Source organism: Carcharhinus amblyrhynchos, chromosome 2, assembly GCF_965287045.1.
Source record: "Carcharhinus amblyrhynchos chromosome 2, sCarAmb.v2.hapA, whole genome shotgun sequence".
NCBI lineage: Eukaryota > Metazoa > Chordata > Chondrichthyes > Carcharhiniformes > Carcharhinidae > Carcharhinus > Carcharhinus amblyrhynchos.
The window spans coordinates 148,307,493-148,331,807 of record NC_137325.1 but is presented as its reverse complement, the minus strand read 5'-3'; the positions used below and the strand labels follow the sequence as shown (position 1 = coordinate 148,331,807).

The 24,315-nt window shown below is 49.1% G+C and overlaps 1 protein-coding gene across 1 annotated transcript in view; it reads left to right on the top strand.

Annotated features, from left to right (window-relative positions):
- Positions 1–1,340: 1,340 nt before the first annotated feature.
- tonsl (tonsoku-like, DNA repair protein) overlaps positions 1,341–24,315 on the top strand; it is a 56,141-nt gene continuing 33,166 nt past the window's right edge. The window contains 10 exon segments of the mRNA XM_080214906.1: positions 1,341–1,401; positions 3,184–3,279; positions 4,448–4,590; positions 6,293–6,476; positions 7,289–7,418; positions 9,181–9,352; positions 11,869–11,983; positions 15,538–15,686; positions 20,270–20,422; positions 22,277–22,402. Of these exon segments, the coding sequence (XP_080071032.1) occupies positions 1,341–1,401; positions 3,184–3,279; positions 4,448–4,590; positions 6,293–6,476; positions 7,289–7,418; positions 9,181–9,352; positions 11,869–11,983; positions 15,538–15,686; positions 20,270–20,422; positions 22,277–22,402 (1,329 nt within the window).

Genomic DNA, 24,315 nt, shown 5'->3' with positions numbered 1-24,315 from the left:
GATTTCATCACAACTTCTAGCCACTTAGACTGCGCATTAATTATGACCAAGAACATGTGACCCACAAATGGACCAATGAATGGGTGAATGTAGCCCAATCCATCACGCAAACCAACCTCCCATCCATTGACTCTGTCTATACTTCCCACTGCAACCAGCATAACTAAGGACCCCACCTACCCTGGACATTCTCTGTTCCACCTTCAAAAGTCTAAGGTCACGTACCAACCGAATCAAGAACAGCTTCTTCCCTGCTGCTGTCAGACTTTTGAATGGACCTACCTCGCATTAAGTTGATTTTTCTCTACACCATAGCTATGACTGTAACACTACATTCTGCACCCTCTCCTTTCGTTTTCTCTGAATGGTATGCCTTGTCTGTATAGCGTGCAAGAAACAATACTTTTCACTGTATGTTAATACATGTGACAATAATAAATCAAAGCCAATCTTGTTTATGCCATAAAGTACCAGCAGTCAGAGAGCCACGTTAATACGTTATCGCATTTGTGTTTGCTGCTGGTCACATACCTCTCAGCAGTGTTCCCAACATCGTCTGTTTTCTCAAATAGATATCGTATCTGACATCGTTGCAAGTGTAAATAAACCCCAGGAATGATGCGGTGATGGAGAAGGTGCTAGAACTAGGGGGCACAGTCTCAAAATAAGGGGGGGGGGGTGCAGTTTAGAATGGAGTTGAGGAGGAACTTCTTCACTCAAAGGGTGGTGGATCTCTGGAATTCTCTGTCCGTTGAAGTGGTGGAGGCTGCCTCGCTAAATATATTTAAGTCACGGGTAGATAGGTTTTTGATAGACAGGGCAATTAAGGGTTATGGGGAGAAAGTGGGAAAGTGGAACTGATCCACTTCAGATCAGCCATGATCTTATTGAATGGCGGGGCAGGCTCGAAGGGCTAGATGACCTACTCCTGCTCCTATTTCTTATGTTCTTATGTGTTGGATATTGAAACGGATGTATCCTGATCTAAATCCATGTGAATAAAGAAAGCTGGAGCTGCCAGTCCAGGGAGGATTCTTGTGGGGAATCTGTGATCATTCCCCCTAACTTGTAACAGAAACTGCTGGAGCTATTGCACAAAGGGCAACCAGGCATCATCCAGTTGGAAAAATCTTCCTTGATTTTACTTTTGATGGCCAGATATTGACGCCCATGGAGGAAAAAGCAGCTCAGTGTCAGTCATGTGCTCGTGTGAGGAACTTACCACATGGGAATGACCTGAGGTGCCATGGCAACGCTTACAGACTGATTTTGCTTGTCCATTTGAGGGTCACATGTTCTTGGTCATAATTGATGCGCGCTCTGAGTGGCCAGAAGTTGTGATGAAATCCACCACCACTGAGCAAAGCATTGAGAAACTGGGTGAGATCTTTGCACGGTTTGGTAAGCTGGAACAAAGTAACAAAGGTTCACCGTTTATTTCACGAGTTTGAAGATGATCTCAGAGTGATATCCAACATATCAAAATCACGGTCCTATCATCCAGCTCCTAATGGGCCAGCCGAAAGACTTGTTCAATTCTTAAAACACTCAGTGAAAGCATCTCAAGGCTGAGGATCATTAACCCAATGTATTAATCACTTTCTGACATCCTACAGAAATACTACACGTGACACAGAATTCCCCCACATTGCAGAGAAAGCTGAGAATGACATTTTAATCCTTTCATTCCCCGAGAAACACCAGCGATAGAATAAAACCAATAATCCCAAATTTCCAGGAAACAGAGTACCGAACATTACTTGCTCCAGCAAGGAGAACAAGTGTTGGCGTGGAGCTAGACTGAGAGAAAAGTGGATACCTGTCTCTGTGAGAAATGATCCCATTTTGTATCCGGTTCAAAGTGAGAGTGAACTGGTTTGGAGACACCAGGCTGATCAGTTGCTGGTTCAAGCACTGGGTTGTTAGAATCACCTCGAGGTGAGCCCCTGTCTCCAGCTCTTGATGTTGGGCCTGTCACTACAGACAATCACCTGAGTCTGAAATAACTGATCCTATTGCAGCTGCTGCCCCCATTGGGAATGATATTGAGAGCCCTCCACAGTAATTCTGGAGAATATATCCAAAGTTGGACCCAGTCCAATTCTGCAACAGCACGTGAGGAATTGGTGTCCTGCACATCACTTTTCTCATTGATTGTATTATATAGAGTCATGATGCATAGCCTGATGTTTAGAGTGTTTTTGATGCTATGAACCTTGGTAATTTGTTGTTGTGGCCTTGAGGTAAAGAGGGAGTGATATTTTCTATCTGGGATGGTTATACTGTCCATTTTATGAGAAGAATTATTGGCCTTTCCGGAGGCTTGTAGGCAGTCTAAAACCTCACCCTGTACAGTAACCATCTTTACAATAAACCTGTTTTGCTGTGTTCTGTTCTAGCCCTCACATGGCATCTCTGTGTCACTTTTTATCACACCCCCCCCTCAACATCACACTCTGGAATATAGTCAGTGTAGGGTGGGAACCTGAACTGCCTTCAGTGTTAGCAGATGCTCTCCCTGCTCTTGAAGGAAGCACCATTCGCTCTGTGCCTTGCCCGATGGCAGGAAAACTTTCACCAAGGCTGAGGATTTGATCGGGAAAGAATTAGGAGAGCATTATGGCTCTACATAAGACTGTCTGAGATACAATCCCAGGCTGCAGACACACGGATTTGGGCTGCAGGATTTTGATTTGATTTGATTTATTACAGTCACATATTAGCATACGGTGAAAAGTATTGTTTCTTGCGCGCTCTACAGACTAAACATACCGTTCATAGAGAAGGAAAGGAGAGAGTGCAGAATGTAATCTTACAGTCATAGCTAGGGTGCAGAGAAAGATCAACTTAATGCGAGGTAGGTCCATTCAAAAGTCTGACAGCAGCAGGGAAGAAGCCGTTCTTGAGTCGGTTGGGATGTGACCTCACAGTGATGATGTAAGACAGCAGTGATCAGCGATGGCCTTTTCTGTGATTGACACACAGAGTGTAGCGGGGCTGCATGGTGAGCTCGGCCAGTAGGGGTGTCCAGGAATTGGGTCAGTGTGTTTAGATGCTGGGAGAATACGTGTGGGAGAGAGAGAGAACGCGCTGGTGGTCGTTTCTAAACGTCAGTCAGCAGAATTGAACCCCAATTTTAATCTTGTTTCAGGAATTGATGTTTAATTTTTCTTTCCTCTGCAGATCTTGAGAAAGCCAAGTTAAAAGCTCAGAAAAGCCACGACCTGAGACAGGAGGCGAGTCTCTGTAACCAGCTGGGAGAGGTCCTGGCTAAACATGGTATGTCAGATTTTAGAGTATCGGTGTATCACTGGCAAGTTTGTCCATCCCTAATTACCCCTGGATTGTCTCGCTTTCGGAGAGTATTTAAGAGTCAGCCACATTGCTGTGGCTCTAGACTCACGTGTAGGCCAGACCGGGTAAGGTTGGCAGATTTCCTTCCCTAGAAGGACGTTAGTGACCCAGATGGGTTTTTTCGAAAATAGTTTCATGATCATCGGCATTGTTTCACTCTCTGACGTGCTGGGATTTGAACCCAGGTCCCCAGAGCATTACCCTGGGTCTCTGGATTTCTAACCCAGTTATACTACTAGGCAACTGCTGCCCCACTCACTCCCAGCGTAGGGGTGGATTCAGTGTCTCAGTGTATTACTGTTTGTTCTCTCTCTCCCCTCCCCTCCCCTGCTGCCTCTCTCTTTCCCCTCATCACTCTCTTTTTCTCTCTCTCTCTCCCCCCACTCCCCCCCTCTCCTCCCTCCCCCTCTCTCCCTCCCCCTCTCTCCCTCCCCCTCTCTCCCTCCCCCTCTCTCCCTCCCCCTCTCTCCCTCTCTCTCTCTCCCCTCCCCGCTGCCTCTTTCTTCCCCCCATTACTCACACTCTCTCTCTCTTTTTCTCTCTTTCTCCCTTTCCCCCCTCTTTTTGCTCCATCACTCTCTCCCTCCTGCTCCTCTTTCCCTCCCCTGCTGCCCCTCTCTCTTTCCCCCCTCCCTCTCTCTCTCTCCCCCCGTTGCCTCTGTCTTCCCCCCCCCACTCTCTCTCTCCCCTGTTGCCCCTCTCTTTCCCCCCTCACTCTCTTCCCCCCCCCCGCTGCCCCTCTGTCTTCCCCCCCCACTCTCTCTCTCTCTCCCCTGCTGCCCCTCTCTCTTTCCCCCCTCACTCTCTCTCTCCCTTGTTGACTCTCTCTTTTCCCCCCTCACTCTCTCTCTCTGTCTCTCCCCTGCTGCCTCTCTCTCTCCCCTCCCCTGTTGCCTCTCTTTCCCCCCTCACTCTCTCTCTCCCCTGTTGCCTCTCTTTCTCCCCTCACTCTCTCCCCTGCTGCCTCTCTCTCTCCCCTCCCCGCTGCCTCTCTCTCTCACTCTCTCCCCTGCTGCCTCTCTCTCTCCCTTCCCCACTGCCTGTCTCACTCTCTCCCCCCTGTTGCCTCTCTTTCCCCCCTCACTGTCTCTAGGTGAGTTTCACGAGGCGATCAAGCAGCACAGGCTGGAGTTGCAGTTGTCGGAGGCGGTCAGTGATGTGATTGGCTGTGCGGTTGCTAACCGGAAGATTGGTGAATGCCTGGCAGAGATTGGGAATTACACGGGTGCTCTGAAGGTGAGGAGACAGTGTGGCCAATCAGGGGAATTCTGCCCGGAGTTGGTGAGCTAGCATTGCTGTTACTGCCCTGGGGAGTGGATTGTTCAAACCCAGCTCACATCACCTTGCTGAGCCCTGCAGTCCCAGTGCCACGGAGCAGCCTCCCCCACTGTTCTGCGTCCCAGAACTGCTGTATCGCAGCCCCCTCCACACTCCCACTCAATAACAAGCACTGTTTAAAGTTAAAGTTTGTTCATTAGTCACAAGGCTTACATTAACACTGCAATGAAGTTACTGTGAAAATCCCCTAGTCGCCACACTCCGGTACCTGTTTAGGTACGCTGGGGGAGAATTTAGCACGGCCGATGCACCTAACCTTTCAGACTGTGGGAGGAAACCGGAGGAAACCCACGCAGACACGGGGAGAATGTGCAGACTCCACGCTGACAGTGACCCGAGCCGGGAATCGAACCGGGGTCCCTGGCGCTAAGAGGCAGCAGTGCTAACCCCACTGTGCCACCGCCATTACTGGTATTTTGACAACAACATGCCAAGGAGTTTCACAGGAGTGAATATTAAACAAGTGAACTCATAACAGAAACATTCTCGGGACAGTTGATAAAAAATCTCACTCAAAGATGCAGGGTTCACACTCAGCAAATTGAAAGGGAGAGAGATCTAGACAAGCCCCTCTTGCTTACATTTCCTCTCCTTCCCTCCGCCTACCCTCGCTCTCTTTGTCCCCCTCTTCCCCCCTCCAGCACCCCTCTCTCTCTCTCTCTCTCTCTCTCTGTGTTTGCTGTCAGTGCCGCACATGCGCAGTTGTTCGCAGCTGCAGGGGACAGCATGCAGTCAGCACAGTTTCTGGGGATGGTAAATAACTCAATGCTGCCAGCGTGGTGATAACACTTGACCAATCCCCTCCATCCAGGGCTCCCTCAAAACCTCACCGACCGGCTCACAACAGGACTCTCACTGTCATAGAATCCCTGCAGAGCTGGAGAGGGCCATTCAGCCCATCGAGTCTGCACTGACCACAATCCCACCCAGGCCCTACTCCCATAACCCCAAGCATTTACCCTAGCTAGTCCCCCTGACACTAAGGGGCAATTTTGTACGGCCAATCCACCTAACCCGCACATCTTTGGACTTTGAGATGAAACCAGAACATCTGGAGGAAACCCACGCAGACACGGGGAGAACATGCAAACTCCACACAGACAGTGACCCAAGCCGGGAATCGAACCTGGGTCTCTGGAGCTGTGAGGCAGCAGTGCTAACCACTGTGCCATCATACCACCCCTAGTGTCTTTATAGAAATATATTTAAAGATAAAATATTGAAAGAAGTGGCTAGGGGTGGAGAGAGAGAAAACAGGAGAGACAGACTGGGGGATGGAGTGTCCCAGGTGCCGGGCCACTGGTTGGAGGACTCTGGAAGGATTTGCAATTTCAGACTAGTGTTTAATTGGCTCAGAGGGGCAGACCACCTGATTCATCGCGTTTTTCATTTGTGCAATTGATCATTTTTGGAACAATCGGGCAATACAATAAAATTAATAATTAAAAGCCTGAAGATTGCCAAAAAGAAGCTGTCAGTGTTTACGAGGGTGGATGTGTGTCTCCTGTAAATGGGGCTGGTTGATTGTGCGCCTGTGCTGGATATATTGTGTTGGTGGAGAGGCTGTGTTGGTGACACTGGGTCTGTCTTCCGTCTGCAGCACCAACGCAGGCACCTGGAACTGGCCCGTTCAGTCGACAATGACATTGAGCAGCAGCGAGCCTTGGCTACCATTGGTCGAACGTACCTGTACATCTATGAAACAGACCAATCGTGTGAGTCATTGAAGGAGGCAGAGAATGCGTTCAGGAAAAGCCTGAGCATCGTGGACGAGAGGCTGGAAGGTAGGAGCGGGGTGGGGGTCGGAAATTCCCTTGCTGCTCACTCTCTCTCACACACACGTCAGGGAAGATAGCCTTCCACTTCGATAACACCATTCACCCCTCAGCACTGACCCTCTGACAGTGCGGCGCTCCCTCAGCACTGACCCTCTGACAGTGCGGCACTCCCTCAGCACTGACCCTCTGACAGTGCGGCACTCCCTCAGCACTGACCCTCTGACAGTGCGGCACTCCCTCAGTACTGACCCTCTGACAGTGCGGCACTCCCTCAGCACTGACCCTCTGACAGTGCGGCACTCCCTCAGTACTGACCCTCTGACAGTGCGGCACTCCCTCAGTACTGACCCTCTGACAGTGCGGCACTCCCTCAGCACTGACCCTCTGACAGTGCGGCACTCCCTCAGCACTGACCCTCTGACAGTGCGGCGCTCCCTCGGCCCTGACCCTCTGAGGGTGCGGCGCTCCCTCGGCCCTGACCCTCTGAGGGTGCGGCGCTCCCTCAGTGCTCTGCAGTCTGAGTTACTGACAGTGGTCAGGTGCCAGGGTTTTGCTGATGTGGCCTCTTGCCCTCCCCAGGTGGGAGGAGTATCAGGACAGTCGCGAACAGCAAACTGCCATTGTCTCGGTCTGTGTAGCTGATTCCAGCACGGTGGGGAAGGGGCATGCTTGATAGAATAACACCATTCGGGCTGAGACCATTCAGCCTGCTATACCTGCACTGGCTCTTTGAAATAGTTATCTAATTGGGCCCACTCTGTCTCCATTTCAGCGATAGTCTCTGGATTCATTCAGTTGTTGTCTGTTCTATCTCCCAGGTAAGGTTTCCCGCCATGAGTTGAGTGAGATGCGAGCCAGACTCTACCTCAACCTGGGCTTCCTGTATGACAGCCTGAAGGACCCAGCCAAATGCAACCACTACATTCGCAAGAGTGTCTTCATTGCTGAGTAAGTACAGACTATGGAGCACGTAGCCGACCACAAACGCGCACCACCCACCCCTGCAACTGATTGCAGTGCTGACCAAGCCCCCCTCTCTATGTGGAATGCAGTGCTGACGAGCAGAACCCCCACCCCCATGAACTGCAATGCTGCCTGTCCCCGTCCCCACCCCAGTGTACTGAGTGTACTCACGCAGCCCAATAGACTAGCTGAAGTTATTTGTGGGTATTAGAAATAAGGTAGAACTTTAAGTAAGCTTCATTAATATTTCAATATTTGCGTACAAAAAAAGGATTAAAAGATCAGTTTAGGCTCATGTTAAACACAGGTGCCTGCAAGCCTATAGGTTTGAGTTTCACTTTAAACTTTACCTGCACTGTAATCAGTTTTTATGACCCTTAAAACAAATACAGGGTTAAAAAAGAACTAAACTGCTACTTAGCAACCAGTGAAAAGCAGAGACGCTTGGAACATAGTAACCCAGAAGCAAGAAACCTTTCACAAAACTGCTGGAACTGGGGCAATGCAGAGGGACAGAAACTTCCTCCCAGAAACTAAAATTTCCAGAAACCATGGAATAAAAAAGAAGAATGCCTTAGGAAGGCTGAAGTAAATGGGACAAAGAAGTGGAATCTAACAAGACTCTAATCATTGAAGTTAAAACAAAGGGCAGAGAAAGGGCTCCGAATTAAAATAACAGAGTGGAGATGTCAGTGAATGAGAAGCCAGATATCTGAAGGAACCCACAGGTAGTGACACCTCAATGCAGCTTGTGAAACAGTGGTGTTTGTTTGGCGTGGCTGGTACCTGAGAGGTGGCATGGAAGCTCGAATGTACATGATAATCCAGGGCAGAGGAACACTGAGAGGAGAGTTTGAAATCCTGAGTGTGGATCCTTCGTCAAGACATCCAAGAGAGAACAGCACCATGTACCAACTCAAGGACAGCTTCTTCCCTGTTGCTGTCAGACTTTTGAACAGACCTACCTTGCATTAAGTTGATCTTTCCCTACACCGTAGCTATGACTGTAACACTACATTCCGCACTCTCTCCTTTCCTGCCCTATGTATAATAAACTTTTAGCGCTAAAGAAACAACACTTTTCACTGTATACTAATACATGTGACAATAATAAATAACTAATGAATCCAGTGGGGAATCCAGGAGAAACCTCTTTACTCAGAGAGTGGGGAGAGTGTGGAACTCGCTCCCAGAGGAACTGGGGAGAATGTGGGCCCCGTTTGCGCGGGGAGCGGGGGAGAATGCAGGCCCCGCTCGTGTGAGGAATGGGGTGAGAATGCGGGACCTCACGCGAGGAGTCTGGGGGGAGGAGAATGTGGGACCTGCTCGCGCGGTGGTTGGGGGGGCATGTGGGACCCACTTGCACGGGGAGCGTTGAAGGTGAGTAGTGTCAATACATTGAAGGGTTGAGATGGCGTGGGTGGGAGGAGGTTTTGGTAAAGAATACATAAATACAGAATGGACTCAATGGGCTGAATGGCGCGGGCCTTTTGAACGTTTGCTCCCAGTTTTGCCGTGTGTGGTATTTAGTGAGGCCAGGTTCTGTGATTGTAACACAACCTCATGTTCTATTCAATATGACAACATTTGAGTGACTCCTCTGGATATTCTTACACTCACCATCTTTCCTATCGTCATATACTCAGCCAGCTGTAAGTCTCCTGGTGAAGCTGAGTGAGTGATAGTGATCTGTCCAGTGTGCCTCTCAGAACGAGCATCATTCCAGATATATTGTACTCTCTGACAGGCAGAATCATCTGTATGAGGATCTGTACCGAGCCAATTTCAACCTGGGCAGCATCCACTGGCGCAATGGTGAGCACTCCAAGGCTGTCCGCTGCCTCGAAGCTGCCAAGGAATGTGCCAAGAAAATGAAGGAGAAGTTCCTGGAAAGCGAGTGTTTCAGCAGCATTGGGCAGGTGAGTGACGGGGGGGTAGGTGGAGAGTGACGGGGAGAGTGTGAGGAAGGAGAGTGACGGAGACAGTGTGAGGGAGGAGTGTGTGACGGGGAGAGTGTGAGGGAGGAGAGTGACGGAGAGAGTGCGGAGGGGGGGAGGAGAGTGATGGAGAGAGTGCGGGAGGAGAGTGACGGAGAGTCCGGGGGGTAGAGTGGCGGAGAGAGTGCGAGGGAGGAAAGTGACGGAGAGAGTGCGGTGGGGGGAGGGGAGTGACAGAGAGAGTGCAGGGGAGGAGAGTGCTGGTGAGAGAGTGACGGAGAGTGCGGGGGGGAGAGTGACAGAGAGACTGCGGGGGGAGAGTGATAAGGAGAGTGGAGGAGAGAGTGCGGGGGGGGAGGAGAGTGATGGAGAGGGAGTGTGCACGCAAATACCTAGACAACATTCGACAGGTGAGTGATGGAGAGAGTGAGGGATAGCAGAGTGAAACGAGTGAGCTGCTATGTTGCTGCATTGAGCTGGTTGCTGAATGATGTGGGAAGGGGGAAGTTGTACAGGACATTGGTAAGGCCACATTTGGAATACTGTGTACAGTTCTGGTCATCCTATTATAGAAAGGATATTATTAAACTAGAAAGAGTGCAGAAAAGATTTACTAGGATGCTACTGGGACTTGATGGTTTGAGTTATAAGGAGAGGCTGGATAGACTGGGACTTTTTTCTCTGGAGCGTAGGAGGATGAGGGGTGATCTTATAGAGGTCTATAAAATAATGAGGGGCACAGATCAGCGAGATAGTCAATATCTTTTCCCAAAGGTAGGGGAGTCTAAAACTAGAGGGCATAGGTTTAAGTTGAGAGAGAGAGAGATACAGAAGGGTCCAGAGGGGCAATTTTGTCACACAGAGGGTGATGAGTGTCTGGAACAAGCTGCCAGAGGGTGTAGTAGAGGCAGGTACAATTTTATCTTTTAAAAAGCTTTTGGACAGTTACATGGGTACGATGAGTATAGAGGGATATGGGCCAAATGCAGGCAAGAGGGATTAGATTAGGGGTTTCTTAAAAAAAAGGGTGGCATGGACAATTTGGGCTGAGGGGCCTGTTTCCATGCTGTAAACCTCTATAACTCTGTGGTGGACAACTCCCCCTCACTCTCTCTCTCTCTCTCTCCCCCTCGCACTCTCTCTCTCGCTCTCTCCCCCTTGCACTCTCTCTCTCTCCCCATCGCACTCTCTCTTTCTCTCTCTCCCCCTTGCACTCTCTCTCTGTCTCCCTCCCTCCCTCGCACTGCCTCTCTCTCTCCCACGCCCCCCCCCCCTCTGAGGCGGAGAATGAGAGTGTTTTGTTGGGTAAAGGGATTGCTGATTATGGAAACGACACAGGTCAGTGGGATCACAATACTGGTCAGCCATGATCAGATTTCAGGTGGGATAGGCTGGAGGGGCTGAATGGTCTCCTTGTTAGAAGATTTTAAGTGTGTTATGGTTCAGATCAGAAACTCCAAATTGTTTTATGGAGCCCACCTGGGTCGTGTATTTTGAATTTGGCTAGAGTCAGCATGAGGTGGTTCACCTCATGTATGATTCAAATGATCCAGTAGGGAGCTTTTATCAAACAAAGTTTATTAAGGATATAGTTAACATGTACAGTAAGGAAATTAGCAAGAATGTTTATCAATTATAAACAAGAAACAAAGCAACCACAATGTATAACCCTTAACAAATATATCTAAGGTATTCCAATCAAACCTAAACCTTCCATTGACAAATTCCTTTAAACAAGTTCAGTATTGCAAAGACTACAGCTCATGTGATACTGGAATTGAGTTGCAAACTCTCAGTTTTGTGTGTTCTAGCAGTCCCCCTTGACAAACCCAGAACAGTTTGGAGTCAGAATTGCTTCCCAGAACCCCAAGTAGACTCTGGTCAAGCCACCAATAGCAGATTCTCCCCTTCAGAAAGCAAAGCTTTGTTTTCAGAATTTCTATATTACGTAGGAGAGAGAGTGAGAGAGAGACACTTCTTTCCAGCTTGCTGTCCCTTCTAAAACTAACCTGCAGCTCAGTACTGAAAATGAAAGTGCTCCTGTCACCTGACCTGCCAACATTCTTCCTCCTAACAATGCAGGATCATAAGCATCCCAGAGTAAAAACAAACTAAGTAGCAATAAATGGCAATACAAGAGTGAGGAGGAACCAATTCAGCACCTGAATTGAAGGGTGAAGAGGAACCAGAGTTGAGGAGGAACTTCTTCACTCAAAGGGTGGTGAATCTCTGGAATTCTCTGCCCGTTGAAGTGGTGGAGGCTGCCTCGCTAAATATTTTTAAGACGCGGGTTGATAGATTTCTGATCGACAGGGGAATTAAGAGTTATGGGGAGAGAGCGGGTAAGTGGAACTGATCCACTTCAGATCAGCCATGATCTTATTGAATGGCGGGGCAGGCTCGAAGGGCTAGATGGCCGACTCCTGCTCCTATTTCTTATGTTCTTATGAATGTTTATGACTTGATACAGCACTCTGGCATCTTTGTGCCCCTCACAGGTCCTGCTGCAGCTGGGAGATTTCGTGGCTGCTAAGCGCTCACTGAAGAAGGCGTTTATACTGGGCTCGCAGCAACAGTTAGAGCGTGACACAGTCAGGAAAAACCTCAAGAATGGTGAGCATCTCCTCCACTCTGTAACAGCCAGACAGGGAGTGGGAAATCGGGAAGGACAGCTAGTCACTCAGCCTCACTGAACAATGCTGTAAGGTGTGAGACCAGGAACCCCACATTTCACTTTGCATAGGGGCTGCCTGACCAGCTGTGTGCTCCCAGTGTCTCCTGCTGTCAGTTATAGAGTGTGTGAGGTTTATTATCTTAGTCTCTCCTCATATGACGGACCTGCCATCCCAGGAATCAGCCTGGTAAACCTTCACTGTGCTCCCTCTATAGCAAGGGCACCCTTCCTCAGATAAGGAGACCAAAACTGTACCCAATACTCCAGGTGTGGCCTCACCAACACCCTGTATAATTGCAGCAAAACATCCCTATCCCTATACTCAAATCCTCTGGCTATAAGACCTGCGCGCTTACTTTCAGTGACTAATGCACGAGGACACCAAGGTCTTGCTGAGTATCTCCCTCTCTCAATTACACCCATTCAAGTAATAATCTGTCTTCCTATTATTGCTCCCAAAGTGGATAAGCTCACTTTTATCCACATTATACTGCGTCTGCCATGCAGATACCCACACACTCAGCCTGTCCAAATCACACTGAAACATCCCTGCATCCTCCTCACAGCTCACCCTCCCACCCAACTTTGTATCATCTGCAGATTTGGAGATAATACATTCAGTTCCCTCTTCCAAATCATTAATATATAATGTGAATATAAAAGTAGGGAAGTCTTGCTGCAACTGTACGGGGTACTAGTGAGGCCGCAGCTGGAGTACTGTGTGCAGTTTTGATCGCCGCACTTGCGCAAGGATATATCAGCCTTGGAGGGAGTGCAGAGGAGGTTCACTAGGCTGATACCGGAGATGAGGGGATTGGACTATGAAGAGAGACTAAATAGACTGGGTCTGTACTAGTTGGAGTTTAGAAGGATGATGGGGGGATCTTATAGAGGCGTATAAGATAATGAAGGGGTTGGATAGGGTAAAGGTAGATTTTCCCACTTAGAAGGGATAGCAGGACTAGAGGGCACAGCCTCAAGATAAGGGGGGGGGTGCAGTTTAGATTGGTGTTGAGGAGGAACTTCTTCACTCAAAGGGTGGTGAATCTTTGGAATTCTTTGCCCGTTGAAGTGGTGGAGGCTGCCTCGTTGAATATAATTAAGTCACGGGTAGATAGGTTTTTGGTAGGCAAGGGAATTAAGGGTTATGGGGAGAAAGCGGGAAAGTGGAACTGATCCACTTCAGATCAGCCATGATCTTATTGAATGGCGGGGCAGGCTCGAAGGGTTAGATGGCCTACTCCTGCTCCTATTTCTTATGTTCTTATTATGTTCTTACATAGTAGTCTGTTATATGAGACCTTGTCGAAAGCTTCTGAAAGTCTAAATAAACCACATCCGCTGGTTCTCTTCGATCAACTCTAATAGTTACATCCTCAAAAAATTCCAATAGATTCATCAAGTATGATTTCCCTTTTGTAAATCCATGCTGATTTTGTCTGATTATCCCACTGCCTTCCAAATGCTGAGTTATGAAATCCTTGAGAATGGATTCTAGCAATTTCCCCTGTACTGACGTTAGGCTCACTGGTCTGTGGTTCCCTGTTTTCTCTCTACCTCCCTTTTTGAATAGTTTTGGATACGGGCTTACATTAGCTACCCTCCAATCTATAGGAACCTGTCCAACGAATTTTAGAAAGATGATCTATTATTTCTTGGGCCATTTCCTTAAGTACTCTGGGATGAAGATGATCAGGACCTGGAGATTTATACACCTTCAATCCCATCAATTTCCCCAAAACCATTTCTCTACTAATGCTGAGATGTTTCTCTGAGCACTTCTGGTACATTATTCATGTCTTCCTTTGTGAAGACTGAGGAAAAGTAGGAATTTGATTCCCAACCATTTCTTTATTCCCCATTATGAATTCTCCCGTTTCTGACTGTAATGGGCCTACATTCATTTTTGTCAATCTTTTTCTCTTTACACACCTATAGAAACGTTTAGTCAGTTTTCATGTTCCCCATGAGCTTATTTCAATACTCTTTTTCCTTCTTAATCTATCCTTGCTTCTTCTTTGCTGAACTTTAAACTGCTCCCAATCCTCAGGCCTATTGCTTTTTCTTGCTAATTTGTATGCTTCTTCCTTGAGTCTGATACTCTCTCTAATTTCCCTTGTGAGCCTTGGTTTGGCCACAATTCCCTTACCGCTCTTGCGCCAAACAGGAATAAACAACTTCTGGAGTTCACCTGTTCGTCCTTTAAATGCCTGCCATTGTCTGTCCGCTGTCCTTCCTCTCAGTAATCTATCCCAGTCCATCGTGGCCCATTTGTGCCTCATACCATCAGGACCCTGGTCTCACAATCAACTACATCACTATCCACCTAGGACCATCCCGGACAGGTCAGAATGTTGGAGATTACAGTCCCACTTCAGGGACTCAAACTTGTAATCTAGACAGCTGTTCCCCTGCAGTAACAAGAGAATGCCACACTGTCAGAGGGTCAGTGCTGAGGGAGTGCCGCACTGTCAGAGGGTCAGTGCTGAGGGAGCGCCGCACTGTCAGAGGGTCAGTGCTGAGGGAGCGCCGCACTGTCAGAGGGTCAGTGCTGAGGGAGCGCCGCACTGTCAGAGGGTCAGTGCTGAGGGAGCGCCGCACTGTCAGAGGGTCAGTGCTGAGGGAGCGCCGCACTGTCAGAGGGTCAGTGCTGAGGGAGCGCCGCACTGTCAGAGGGTCAGTGCTGAGGGAGCGCCGCACTGTCAGAGGGTCAGTGCTGAGGGAGCGCCGCACTGTCAGAGGGTCAGTGCTGAGGGAGCGCCGCACTGTCAGAGGGTCAGTGCTGAGGGAGCGCCGCACTGTCAGAGGGTCAGTGCTGAGGGAGCGCCGCACTGTCAGAGGGTCAGTGCTGAGGGAGCGCCGCACTGTCAGAGGGTCAGTGCTGAGGGAGCGCCGCACTGTCAGAGGGTCAGTGCTGAGGGAGCGCCGCACTGTCAGAGGGTCAGTGCTGAGGGAGCGCCGCACTGTCAGAGGGTCAGTGCTGAGGGAGCGCCGCACTGTCAGAGGGTCAGTGCTGAGGGAGCGCCGCACTGTCAGAGGGTCAGTGCTGAGGGAGCGCCGCACTGTCAGAGGGTCAGTGCTGAGGGAGCGCCGCACTGTCAGAGGGTCAGTGCTGAGGGAGCGCCGCACTGTCAGAGGGTCAGTGCTGAGGGAGCGCCGCACTGTCAGAGGGTCAGTGCTGAGGGAGCGCCGCACTGTCAGAGGGTCAGTGCTGAGGGAGCGCCGCACTGTCAGAGGGTCAGTGCTGAGGGAGCGCCGCACTGTCAGAGGGTCAGTGCTGAGGGAGCGCCGCACTGTCAGAGGGTCAGTGCTGAGGGAGCGCCGCACTGTCAGAGGGTCAGTGCTGAGGGAGCGCCGCACTGTCTGACCCGCTGTCCCCTCTTCTGAGTGTAGTGGGAAGGGTGGTTTTCTTTCTCATTGGGTGCTGACAGTTGCTCTGTGCTTGTTGTCGTTCACAATTAACTGCCTGTCTTCCTTACCGCCGCTCCCTCAGCTATGAAAGGGTGCCGACTGGAGGAGGCTTTATCTGATCTGCCCGATAAGGAGCAACAGCAGGATTCCCTGGGACTGTGTGAGCAGCTTGGTGATCTCTGCTGCAAGGTGGGATCGTATCGGAAAGCCATCGACTACTACACGATGCAGGTAAGCCGGCGACGGAGGGGGGGGATACAGGCTGAGACCCACAGCATCTCACCCTGCAGCCCAAACCCCTCAACACTGAATGCAGAGAGTGCAACTGGAGGCCATTCAGCCCGTTGACAGAGCAATGCTATTCACCCCACTCGGCCTCTGCTCTTCCCCAGTGGCCGTCTCAACACTTCCCAATGGAATGTTTCTCCAATTGCTGGATCGTTATGATCAGTCAGTGCAGAATTAGTTTGGGTTTTTAGAAAGACAATGCTTGGGACAACGGTGCATTTAAGAAAGATATTTGCCAATGCGGTAATTATTAAAAATTTGTTCACTGGATCACAGGCCAGCATTTGTTGTCCATCCCTAATTGCCCCGAGTATCCTGCTGGGTCATTTCCGTGTTGACCACATTACTTACAGACGGGATAAGGATGGCAGATTTCCTTCCCGAAAGGAACATCAGTGAAACAGATGGGATTTTACCACAATCGACAATCTCGTGGTCATCATTAAACTTCTAATTCCATGGCTTTGTTGAATTGAGATTTGAGCATCTGCCACGGTGGGATTTGAACCCGGGATCCCAGAGCATTAACACTGGGTTTCCGGATTACTAGACTGGTGATGATACCACCGCTCCGTCACCTCCCCTAGTGCTTCTGTGACTAGACAGTGGACTGGTCAGTATTTAAAAACTCTGCGACCAGTCTGACCGAGTACGCCACTGCAGTAACTGACTTCGTTAGTAAGTGTTTGGAAGGCTGTGTACCAAAGAAGCAAATCCGTGTTCCCCAACCGGAAACCATGGATGAACAGGGATATCCACTACTTGCTGAAGGTCAGTTCTGAGATGTTCAAGTCAGGTGACCCTGACCCATACAAGAAAGCTGAAAACTGGGCTGAAGTTAGAAATAGGAAAGGATCGGTCACGTTATTAGGAGTTTTCTATAGGCCCCCAAATAGTGATAGAGATGTGGAGGAGGAAATGGCAAAGCAGATTATGGATAGGTGTGGAAATCACAGGGTAGTTATCATGGGTGACTTTAACTTTCCAAATATTGATTGGACCCTTTATAGGTTGAATAGTTCGGATGGGACACTTTTTGTACAGTGTGTACAGGAGAGTTTCCTGACACAATATGTGGATAAGCCGACAAGAGGTGGGGCCACATTAGACTTGGTACTGGGTAATGAACCGGGCCAAGTGTTAGATTTGTTTGTGGGGGAGCACAATTCGGTGTCCTTCATTATTGCAATGGAGAGGGATAGGGTCACACAGCAGGGCAAGGTTTATAATTGGGGCAGGGGTAATTATGATGCAATTAGGCAAGAATTAGGGAGCATAAGATGGGAACAGAAACTGTCAGGTAAGGGCACAAATAAAAAGTAGAGCTTGTTCAAGGTTCAAATACTGCGTGTCCTTGATAGGTATGTCCCTGTCAGGCAGGGAGGAAATGGCCGAGTGAGGGAACCACAGTTCAGAAAGGAGGTTGAATATCTTGTCAAGAGGAAAAAGGAAGCGGATGTAAGGATGAGAAAACAAGGTTCAGTTGGGTCGCTTGAGGGTTGCAAGTTGGCAAGGAATGAGCTAAAAAAAAGGGCTTAGGAGAGCTAGGAGGGGGCATGAGAAGTCTTTGGCGGGTCGGATAAAGGAAAACCCCAAGGCTTTTTACTCTTATCTGAGAAATAAAAGAATGACCAGGGTGAGGTTAGGGCCAGTCAAGGATAGTCGTGGGAACTTGTGCATGGAGTCAGAACAGATAGGTGAGACGATGAATGAATATTTTTCTTCAGTGTTCACCAAGGAGAGAGGCCATGTTTTTGAGGATGAGAGTGTGATACAGGCTGATAGGATGGAGGAAGTAGATGTTCTGAGGGAAGATGTATTAGCAATTTTGAAAAACCTGAGGGTGGATAAGGGCCAGATGGGATTTATCCTAGGATTCTTTGGGAGGCAAAAGGGATGAGATTGCAGAGCCTTTGGCTTTGATCTTTGGGTCCTCGCTATCCACTACGGTGGTGTCATCAGCAAACTTGAAAATCGAATTGGAGGGGAATTTGTCTGCACAGTCATAGGTGTATAAGGAGTATAGTAGGGGGCTGAGAACACAGCCTTGTGGTGTTGAGGATGATTGTGGAGGATAGGCAGTAATGTTGCCTATCTTTACTGATTTACTGACACAAACCATGACCATGTCTACACTTCCCGCTACCTCGGCAAAGCAGCCAATATAATTAAGGACCCCACGCACCCCGGACATTCTCTCTTCCACCTTCCTTCAGGAAAAAGATACAAAAGTCTGAGGTCACGTACCAACCGACTCAAGAACAGCTTCCCTGCTGCTGTCAGACTTTTGAATGGACTTGCCTTGCGTTAAATTGATCTTTCTCTACACCTTAGCTATGACAATAACACCACATTTTGCACCCTCTCCTTTCCTTCTCTATGAACGGTATGCTTTGTTGAGTAGCGCACAAGAAACAATACTTTTCACTATGTTAATCCACCTGACAATAAATCAAACAACGGAGAGATTGAATCTCACCATTTTGTGAATTTGGTGACTTGAAAATAAAAGTGATTATGCCATTGTCAGAATGTTGTAGAAATGCAAGCAGTTCAGTCGTGTTCTTTAGGGAAAAAAATCAGCCCATCCTCGCACAGACTGGCGCCTGTGCCTGCCTCCCCACACACAGTGTGATCCACCACGCACCATCCTCTGTATCCAGCTGAAGGGTCGATCCATGGCAACCTTTCCAGCGTCAGTGGTAGTCATTGATGTGGAGATGCCAGCGTTGGACTGGGGTAAACACGGTCAGAAGTCTCTCAATACCAGGTTAAAGTCCAACAAGTTTATTTGGTAGCAAACGCCACTAGCTTTCAGAACGCTGTTCCTTCATCAGGTGAGCGGAGAGTTCTGATCACAAACAGGGCATATAAAGGCACACACAGTAGACAGAATACTGATTGGAATGCGAGTCTTTACAGCTAATCTGCTATTCAATTCTTAAAGGTGTAGACAATAGCATTAAGCATTGGTTAAAGAGTTGTATATTGTCTCCAGACAGTTCAGGCAAGTCATAGGGGTTACAGATAGTGTGACATGAACCCAAGATCCCTGTTGAGACCGTCCTCATGTGTGCGGAACTTGGCTATCAGTCTCTGTTCAGCGACTCTGCGCTGTCGTGTGTCGTGAAGGCTGCCTTGGAGAATGCTTACCCGAAGGTCAGAGGCCGAATGCCCGTGACCACTGAAGTGTTTGCCAACAGCAAGGGAACAGTCTTGCCAGGTGATTCTCGAGTCGTGTTCATCCTGGACCACAATGTTTTCACCTTCAACAACCAGTTCTTCATCCAGACATACGGAACAGCCATGGGGACCAAATTTGCACCTCAATATACCAACATCTTCATGCACAGGTTTGAACAAGACTTCTTCACCGCACAGGACCTGCAACCAATGCTGTACACTAGATACATCGATGACATTTTCTTCCTTTGGACTCATGGTGAACAGTCACTGAAACAACTATATGATGACATCAACAAGTTCCATCCCACCATCAGCGTATTGCAGGCGGCAGTGGGACAGTGGCATTGTCACTGGGCTAGTAATCTACGGAGCCAGGGTGATGCTCTGGGGACCCAGGTTCGAATCTCGCCACGGTAGATGGTGAAAGCTGAATTCAATACAAAATGCAATTAAGAATCTACTGATGGCAATGAAACCATTGTCGATTGTTGGAAAAACCCATCTGGTTCATTAATGCCCTTTAGGGAAGGAAACCTGCCCTCCTTACCTAATCTGGCCGATATGTGAAACCAGAGCCACAGCGATGTGGGTGATTGTTAAATACCCCTCAGTTTAAGGGCAGTAATAAATGTTGCCTCATCCAGCAACACCCACATCCTATTTTAATAAGACATTGTATTGGTGGGATAGCTGCCCCCTGTGGGTCAGTGAGTAAAGCTGTAACCTCAGTCCACTTGTGAATTTTTAATCCTGATAGACACTCCCTGCATACACTGCCCTGTCAGAGGGTCAGTGCTGAGGGAGTTCCGCACTGTCAGAGGGTCAGTGCTGAGGGAGTGCTGCCCTGTCAGAGGGTCAGTGCTGAGGGAGTGCCGCACTGTCAGAGGGTCAGTGCTGAGGGAGTGCCGCACTGTCAGAGGGTCAGTGCTGAGAGAGTGCCGCACTGTCAGAGGGTCAGTACTGAGGGAGTGCCGCACTGTCAGAGGGTCAGTGCTGAGGGAGTTCCCCTCTGTAGTGGGCTCCTGTGCATCTTCACCCTCAAAATGCTGTCTCACCATGTTTGTTTCTTTTGCCTCTCTCCCTTCCATACCCCCTCCCCCCACCACATACTGCATTCTGTCTTCCTTCCCATTCCCTGCCCATGACCTGCTCTCTCTGTCCCCATCTCCCCCCCACATCCCCCGTCTCTCCCCCCCGTCTCTTCTCCCTCCCGTGTCTCTCTCCCCGTGTCTCTCTCCCCGTGTCTCTCTCCCCGTGTCTCTCTCCCCGTGTCTCTCTCCCCGTGTCTCTCTCCCCGTGCCTCTCTCCCCGTGCCTCTCCCTCCTGCCTCCCTCCGTCAGTTGAAGTGTGCAGAATCGTTGGGGAAGTGTGACCGGGAGCTGGCTGTTATCCATGTCTCCCTGGCTGCCACCTTTGCTGATCTGAAGGAATACGGACATTCTGTGGAGCATTATGAGGCTGAGCTTTCTCTGCGCAAGGGGAATCCCAAAGAGGTGAGCTCAGCAACAGTCTGCACTCTCCCTGCCCCCAGACAGGGAGACAACTGCTATCGGGGCAGTGAGTTTAACACCAAGGAACATCCCTGGGGCTTCACAGGGAAAACATCTCACGTCAAACCACTGGGGACAGTTAGACAAGCAGGAGGGTTAAAGAGCACCTTAGGGAGGTAATTCCTGAGCTTGGAGTTGAGGTACGGTGGCAGAGTGGTTCGCCCTGCTGAATCACAGCACCAGGGACCCAGGTCCAATTCCCGCCTCGGGTCACTGTCTGTATGGAGTATGCACTTTCTCCCCATGTCTGCGTGGGTTTCCTCCCACAGTCCAAAGACGTGCGGGTTAGGTGGATTGCCCAGTTTGCCCAATCTCTCCTCATAGCATCCTGGTAAACCTCCTCTGCACTCTCTCTAAAGCCTAACCAAAATGGTTTGGTTTATCCGCAGTTACTGGTGAGAGGGATTGTGGTGGGTTTGGAAAATAATGGCTTCTGCCTTCCCAAGGTTTAACCGGAGGAAACCTCTGCTGATCCAGTTAATTAGAACAGTTCCCTGGAAGAGTCGTAGCCATTCGTAATGTTAGCTGAGCTTCTCTCTCCACAGACGCTGCCAGACCCGCTGAGGTTTTCCAGCATTTTCCGTTTCTGTTTGGATGTCACAGTATCTGGTGATGAACATGAGTTTGAGCTTTGTTAGAGAGAGACAGGATGTGATTCCGGAATGTGATCAGAATTCTGGCAGACTCAGAAACATGGAGTTACCTATTGGGCAGAGGAGGGGTACAGGTAACAGTGCAGGAGCAGGAAGAGACACCATTGTAACTGATACCCAGGCTGCAATTAGACAGGTTAGAATGGAACTGGATGAGAGCAGTCCCACCCAGCTGGGGGCGCGAGTGAAGGGAGGGTGGGGAAGGATGGTGCAACCAAATAGTGTCAACAGTTGTCAATCGGCTGAGATGGATGGCACAGTGGTTAGCGCTGCTGCCTCACAGCTCCAGGGATCTGGGTTTGATTCCCGTCTTGGATCGCAGTCTGTGTGGAGTTTGCACATTCTTCCCGTGTCTGCGTGGGTTTCCTCCAAGTGCTCCAGTTTCCTCCCATAGTCCAAAGATGTGCAGGTTAGGTGCATTGGCCATGCTAAGTTGCCTTTAGTCTCAGGGAGACTAGCTAGGGTAAATACACGGGGTTTATGGGGATAGGGTCTGGGTGGGATTGTGGTCAGTGCAGACTCGATGAACCAATGGCATTGCAGGATTCTATGATTTTATATGGGTAAGGAAGGGGAGATTACACTTGTCACAGTGTAGTGTTCCAGGATTCTGACCCAGTGACAGTGAAGGAACAGCCGATGTATTTCCAAATCAGGATAGTGAGTGACTCGGAGGGGAATCTCCAGGTGAGGGTGTTCCCAGGTATCTGCTGCTCCTGTCCTTCTAGATGGAAGTGGTGGTGGGTTTGGAAGGTGCTGCCTAAGGAGCCTTGGTGAGTTGCTGCGGTGCGTCTTGTAGATGCTCCTCTATATTGGGGCTGATAGTCTCAGCATCTCGAGGCTGGAACCTATTGCAGGATGCTGCTTCATTGAATGAAACAGTGGAGACGGAGTGTGTTTGGCTCATTGTGCTATCATCCGGTTAGTCCCATTCCCATAGCATTTTCCTCACTGGCCAGCAAGCATCTATCACCATTCTTAATCAGCCACCCAAACTGCTGCTTCCTGACAGGGTGGGAGTGGGGGATAGTGTTTATCACATCCAGTTAGTGAGCTGTCGCTGGGAGGATGGGGAATGCCTCAAGCACAAGGGCTGAGCTTCAGCTGGTCTCCAGCAGCTAGTAAATAACTGTGTGTGTTACAGGAGTGCGAGACCTGGATAAATATGGCATTGACCAAAGAAGAAGGCGGACAAGCGTACGGTGATCTGGAGGTGTGTTACCGCAACGCACTGCGATGTGCAGAGGAAGCTCAGCTACCCAGACTGCAGGTAAATTTCCACAACGCTCTATCAGGGCTTTGTTCTATTCAGGAGCAAGGAGAGAGCTCCCCTCCCATCACATTGGTTAGGCTGCTGGACCCGAACCCTAAGCTGTATTACAAAGTCCGATTAGACCTTGACTATTTGAATATAAATGTGAGGTTAGGATACTTCACCCGACACTAATTCCCCCAATTAATGTGGGATCGTTCATCTAAACAAACTTTACCCCTAACACAGTTTAAATATAACACTAACAAAATAAAACAGTTTAACTCTTTTAACTGTTGGACATTATTTAAAAATGAAAAGAAGCAACTGTGAACAGGCTGTGTGTCTGGGAAGGACAGTGAGATTGTTCCAGAGACTGGCAGCAGAAGATTTGGTCAGAACTGTTACAGTGAGGGGTGGCCAGATAACTCTCCCCTTGTCTGTGCCTTGATGTCTGCTACAGGATGTATGTTTTAGTGGGAGTGTTTTAAACCTTTTGACTGTTGGGACGTCAAAGAATAAACACTAAACAGGCTACCTGGTAAGGAGAGATAAATGTTTATTCACACAACACCCCAAAGTGTAACTGCAATGAAAACACCTTCACACACACGCTCACGCACACACGCATGCACCTACTCGCATGCACACACTTACTCTCACACATACACTCGCACACGCATTCACGCACACACACCCTCATGCACACATATACACCCTCACGCACACCTGCACGCACTCACTCGCGCACTCATATGCATGCGCTCACACACACACTCACTCATACACACGCACTCTCTCTCTCACATGTGCGCTGTCTCATGCGCACGCACAAAAATATGAATTCTGGAGATGAAGTATGCATTTCGACTCTTAACCAAATATCCCATGTCTAAAGCAGTCCTTTAAGACCCAAGTGTTGCAGGCTTTGTGGGTTCTCTCTTGAGGTTCTTTGCAAGCAAAAGGAAGTTGGAAGACCCTGGATTTTCCCCATAAAGCTATGGTTGAGCTTCTGTGGAGATGAGTCTTTATAGGTGGAGATAAGTTAGCCCCGTTCTCTGTCACTGTCTGAGTTGGCTAGTTGTATTAATTAGGATTCCTTGTTGCTGGAAGGTGATTCCTTCTTGTGTCCTGCTGGTCTCTGTACTAACCCCCTGGCTGCTCCTCTGAATAATGTTATCATTCAGTCAGTTTCACTCATATGACCACATGATGAATGCTCATATTACCCGTATTGATGATACGATGTTAGAAGACACTGCCACACAATGATGATGAATGGTGGCTGTTCACACCTCCTTGTGATGAACCACTCTTTGTTAGGTTTGGAGCTTGTAGACATGGAGCCAGCAGGGGAGGGGGCACTGAATGTGAGATTCTACAAATATCCAGACACTATGAGCTGTAAATTCACAGGTGGTTTTGTATTCAGAATGCCTTTACAGGGGAGGGTACCACACCCAAGGACTCGTACATCTTAATGGTGTCTTAGAGACACGAGTGAGTTCTTTGTGCTGAAATCACAAAGGTCACCTGACCCACCGTGTCCAGGTAAATTGTCCACACATCCATCGTATCTCTCTGTCATAGAATCATACAGTGCAGAAGAAGGCCACCCGGCCCATCAAGCCCACACTGACCGCAATCCCACCCCCACAACCCCATGCACCATGCGAATGGGATGCTGGCCTTTATAGCGAGGGGGATAGAATATAAAAGCAGGGGGGTCTTGCTGCAACTGTACAGGGCACTGGTGAGGCCGCAGCTGGAGTACTGTGTGCAGTTTTGGTCGCCGCACTTGCGCAAGGATATTTTGGCCTTGGAGGGAGTGCAGAGGAGGTTTACTAGGCTGAAACCGGAGATGAGGGGGTTGGACTACGAAGAGAGACTAAATAGACTGGGCCTGTGCTCGTTGGAGTTTAGAAGGATGA